At 54.3% G+C, this 5,341-nt stretch overlaps 1 protein-coding gene across 1 annotated transcript; it reads left to right on the top strand.

The window, feature by feature from the left end:
• Nucleotides 1-501: 501 nt before the first annotated feature.
• LOC120051644 (early nodulin-75-like) lies at nt 502-5,006 on the top strand. Its single transcript, XM_038998537.1, has 2 exons — nt 502-532; nt 3,409-5,006. The coding sequence occupies exons 1-2, from the start codon at nt 502-504 to the stop codon at nt 5,004-5,006; spliced, it is 1,629 nt and encodes a 542-aa protein (XP_038854465.1).
• The last annotated feature ends 335 nt before the right edge of the window (nt 5,007-5,341 follow it).

Here is a 5,341-nt window from a genome sequence, read left to right as displayed (position 1 = left end):
TCAGAAAATGGAGACTGTAATGGACTAGTGTCCTCTCTCTTTCTCCCTCCCTCTTACAGACAGACAGGCAGGCAGGCAGGCAGACAGAGACAGGAGACAGTCAGACAACACACACACACACTCTGTACACATCTAACTGACTTGGCAGACATAGTCCCACTTTTCCCCTCCTAGCTCCAACCAAAATCAGCCTGTTGTTTATCTAAAAACTGTCACCAGGGAACGGATCTTGGCGAAGACGAACTCTCAGTCCGGATTTAGACGGGACAGTTACCATGTACTGTATATTGTTTTTTTGTGGTGTGGTTTTCATGTAAGCCCTTGGGCTTCCAACCTGCACACTGTTTTTATTTATTTGTATTGTTGTTTATCTTTGGTGAAAATAAGTTAAACAAAACTAAACTACCAAAGCGGTTACACAAGAAGATCTATACCCCAGTCTAAATATTTAGTGGACGTTTCAAACAGATAGTGAATTAATTAGACGCTGGGTGGGTTACTATGAAAAGCAACTTGATTCAGTGGGAGCCAGGTGAGTTATGGCAGACTAACTACTGCAATCCACATTGTCCTTTTCTGAATTCTCGGAGCGGGATGGGACTCCTGTCAGATTTTGGCATAAAACGCAGCCGACCTTTTGTCTCAGTATGTTTCTCTCTCTTTCTGTCTCTTTAAATTAAGGATTGGGCCTTTATACTGGTGCTTCTTTACGATCCAGTGTCGAGGCCAGGAAACCACGGCAACTGACTGTGGAGCAGAAGAGATAACACAGGGAGGAGGAGAGCGAACACTGGGTGGAGGAGGAGAGAGAGAGAGAGAGAACTCTGGGTGGAGCAGGAGAGAGAGAGAGAGAGAGAACACCAGGAGGAGAGAGAGAGAGAACACACCGGGTGGAGGAGAGAGAGAGAGAGAGAACACCGGGTGGAGGAGAGAAAGAGAGAGCGAGAACACCGGGTGGAAGAGAGAGAGAGAACACACCAGGTGGAGGAGAGAGAGAGAGAACACCGGGTGGAGGAGAGAAAGAGAGAACACTGGTTTTAGGAGAGAGAGAGAGAACACCGGGTGGAGGACAGAGAGAGAGAGCGAGAACACCAGGTGGAGGAGGGGATAGAGAGAGAACACCAGGTGGAGGAGGGGATAGAGAGAGAGAACACCGGGTGGAGCAGGGGAGAGAGAGAGAGAACACCGGGCGGAGGAGGGGATAGAGAGAGAACACCAGGTGGAGGAGTGGATAGAGAGAGAGAACACCGGGTGGAGGAGGGGATAGAGAGAGAACACTGGGTGGAGGAGGGGATAGAGAGAACACTGGGTGGAGGAGAGCGAGAGAGAGAGAGAACACTGGGTGGAGGAGTGGATAGAGAGAACACTGGGTGGAGGAGTGGATAGAGAGAACACTGGGTGGAGGAGTGGATAGAGAGAACACTGGGTGGAGGAGAGAGAGAGAGAACACCAGATGGAGGAGGGGATAGAGAGAGAACACTGGGTGGAGGAGGGGATAGAGAGAGAGAACACCAGGTGGAGGAGTGGATAGAGAGAACACTGGGTGGAGGAGAGAGAGAGAGAACACTGGGTGGAGGAGTGGATAGAGAGAACACTGGGTGGAGGAGAGAGAGAGAACACCAGGTGGAGGAGGGGATAGAGAGAGAACACTGGGTGGAGGAGGGGATAGAGAGAGAGAACACCAGGTGGAGGAGTGGATAGAGAGAACACTGGGTGGAGGAGAGAGAGAGAGAACACCGGGTGGAGGAGTGGATAGAGAGAACACTGGGTGGAGGAGTGGATAGAGAGAACACCGGGTGGAGGAGTGGATAGAGAGAACACCGGGTGGAGGAGTGGATAGAGAGAACACCGGGTGGAGGAGTGGATAGAGAGAACACCGGGTGGAGGAGTGGATAGAGAGAACACCAGGTGGAGGAGGGGATAGAGAGAGAACACTGGGTGGAGGAGAGAGAGAGAGAACACCGGGTGGAGGAGTGGATAGAGAGAACACTGGGTGGAGGAGAGAGAGAGAGAACACCAGGTGGAGGAGGGGATAGAGAGAGAACACTGGGTGGAGGAGGGGATAGAGAGAGAGAGAACACCAGGTGGAGGAGTGGATAGAGAGAACACTGGGTGGAGGAGAGAGAGAGAGAACACTGGGTGGAGGAGTGGATAGAGAGAACACCGGGTGGAGGAGTGGATAGAGAGAACACCGGGTGGAGGAGTGGATAGAGAGAACACCGGGTGGAGGAGTGGATAGAGAGAACACCGGGTGGAGGAGGGGATAGAGAGAGAACACTGGGTGGAGGAGAGAGAGAGAGAACACCGGGTGGAGGAGTGGATAGAGAGAACACCAGGTGGAGGAGAGAGAGAGAACACCAGGTGGAGGAGGGGATAGAGAGAGAACACTGGGTGGAGGAGGGGATAGAGAGAGAGAACACCAGGTGGAGGAGAGAGAGAGAACACCAGGTGGAGGAGGGGATAGAGAGAGAACACTGGGTGGAGGAGGGGATAGAGAGAGAGAACACCAGGTGGAGGAGTGGATAGAGAGAACACTGGGTGGAGGAGAGCGAGAGAGAGAGAGAACACTGGGTGGAGGAGGAAAGAGAGAACACCGGGGGGAGGCAGGTGTTGCCTGGCAGGAAAATGTCTTCTAACAGTCCTCGTGACGGAGACAGACAGTCCGGTGGTGTGATCCGACGTGGACACACATCTCTGAGAGCAAATAAATTGCTATCATTACATCGCTGGCCTGGTTTTTCCTTCCCCCGGCTCACTATCAACCCCTCCATCTGTCTGTCTGTCTGGGAACCCTCCACCACTATCCACCCCTCCACCACTATCGATCCCTCCACTACTATCAACCCCTCCACCACTTTCCACGTCTATCGACCCCTCCACCACTATCCACGTCTATCGACGCCTCCACCACTATTAACCCCTCCACACCTTCGACCCCTCCACCACTATCCACCCCCTCCACCACTATCCACCCCTCCACCACTCTCCAACCCTCCACCACTATTGACCCCTCCACCACTATCCTCCACTATCCACCACCATTAACCCCTCCACCACTATCCACCCCTCCACCACTATCCACCACTCCACCACAATCGACCCCTCCACCACTATCCACCACCATCAACCCCTTCACCACTATCGACCCCTCCACCACTATCGACCCCTCCACCACTATCAACCACTCCACCACTATCGACACCTCCACCACTATCGACACCTCCACCACTATCGACCCCTCCATCACTATCAACCACTATCAACCCCTCCACCACCATTGACCCCTCCACCACTATCGACCCCTCCACCACTATCGACCCCTCTACCACTATCCACCACTATCGACCCCTCCACCACTATCGACCCCTCCACCACTCTCCACCTCTCCACCACTATCCACCAATATAGACCCCTCCACCACTATCAACCCCTCCACCACTATCCACCACATTCGACCCCTCCCCCACTTTCGACCGCTCCACCACTATCGACCGCTCCACCACTATCGACCGCTCCACCACTATCAACCCCTCCACCACTATCAACCCCTCCACCACTATCAACCCCTCCACCACTATCAACCCCTCCACCACTATCGACCCTTCCACCACTATCGACCCTTCCACCACTATCGACCCCTCCACCACTATCGACCCCTCCACCACTATCGACCCCTCCACCACTATCGACCCCTCCACCAATATCGACCCCTCCACCACTATCGACCCCTCCACCACTATCAACCACTCTCGACACCTCCACCACTATCGACCCCTCCATCACTATCAACCACTATCGACCCCTCCACCACTATCGACCCCTCCACCACTATCGACCCCTCCACCACTATCAACCCCTCCACCACTATCAACCCCTCCACCACTATCGACCCCTCCATCACTATCAACCACTATCAACCCCTCCACCACTTTCGACCCCTCCACCACTATCAACCCCTCCACCACTATCAACCCCTCCACCACTATCGACCCCTCCATCACTATCAACCACTATCAACCCCTCCACCACTTTCGACCCCTCCACCACTATCAACCCCTCCACCACTATCAACCCCTCCACCACTATCAACCCCTCCACCACTATCGACCCCTCCACCACTATCGACCCCTCCATCACTATCAACCACTATCAACCCCTCCACCACTATCAACCCCTCCACCACTTTCGAGCCCTCCACCACTATCAACCCCTCTACCACTATCCACCACTATCGACCCCTCCCCCACTTTCAACCCCTCCACCACTATCGACCCCTCCACCAATATCGACCCATCCACGACTATCAACCACTATCGACCGCTCCACCACTATCAACCCCTCCACCACTATCAACCCCTCCACCACTATCAACCCCTCCACCACTATCAACCCTTCCACCACTATCAACCCCTCCACCACTATCGACCCCTCCACCAATATCGACCCATCCACGACTATCAACCACTATCGACCGCTCCACCACTATCAACCCCTCCACCACTATCGACCCCTCCACCACTATCGACCCCTCCGCCACTATCGACCCCTCCGCCACTATCGACCACTCCACCACTATCGACCACTCCGCCACTATTGACCCCTCCATCACTATTGACCCCTCCACCACTATCGACCCCTCCACCACTATCTACCCCTCCACCACTATCGACCCCTCCACCACTATCGACCCCTCCACCACTATCACTCCTCCACCACTATCAACCCCTCCACCACTATCCACCCCTCCACCACTATCAACTACTATCAACCCCTCCACCACTATCGACCCCTCCACCACCATCAACCACTATCAACCCCTCCACCACACTACACCCCTCCACCACTATCCACCACTATCAACCCCTCCACCACTATCAACCCCTCCACCACTATTGACCCCTCCACCACCATCAACCACTATCAACCCCTCCACCACTATTGACCCCTCCACCACCATCAACCACTATCAACCCCTCCACCACTATCAACCTCTTCACCACTATTGACCCCTCCACCACTATCGACCTTTCCACCACTATCCACCATTATCGTCCCCTCCACCACTATCAACCCCTCCACCACTATCCACCCCTCCACCACTATCCACCCCTTCACCACTATCAACCCCTCCAACACTATCAACCACTATCAACCCCTCCACCACTATCGACCCTCCACCACTATCGACCCCTCCACCACTATCAACCACTATCGACCGCTCCACCACTATCGACCTCTCCACCATTTGACCCCTCCACCACTATCAACCACTATCAACCCCTCCACCACGATCGACCCCTCCACCACTATCCACCACGATAGACCCCTCCACCACTATCAA

This window comes from Salvelinus namaycush, chromosome 8 (genome assembly GCF_016432855.1).
Source record: "Salvelinus namaycush isolate Seneca chromosome 8, SaNama_1.0, whole genome shotgun sequence".
Taxonomy (NCBI): domain Eukaryota; kingdom Metazoa; phylum Chordata; class Actinopteri; order Salmoniformes; family Salmonidae; genus Salvelinus; species Salvelinus namaycush.
The sequence above is the reverse complement of the archived record's forward strand: the minus strand, read 5'-3'. Positions and strand labels throughout refer to the sequence as shown.

Excerpts from the sequence above, each read along its gene's own strand:
- LOC120051644 (XM_038998537.1), top strand. The coding sequence starts at position 502 with ATGAAAAGCAACTTGATTCAGTGGGAGCCAG. Across the intron at positions 533-3,408 it reads CTTGATTCAGTGGGAGCCAG|ACCCCTCCACCACTATCAAC; the intron begins GTGAGTTATGGC and ends CCACCAATATAG.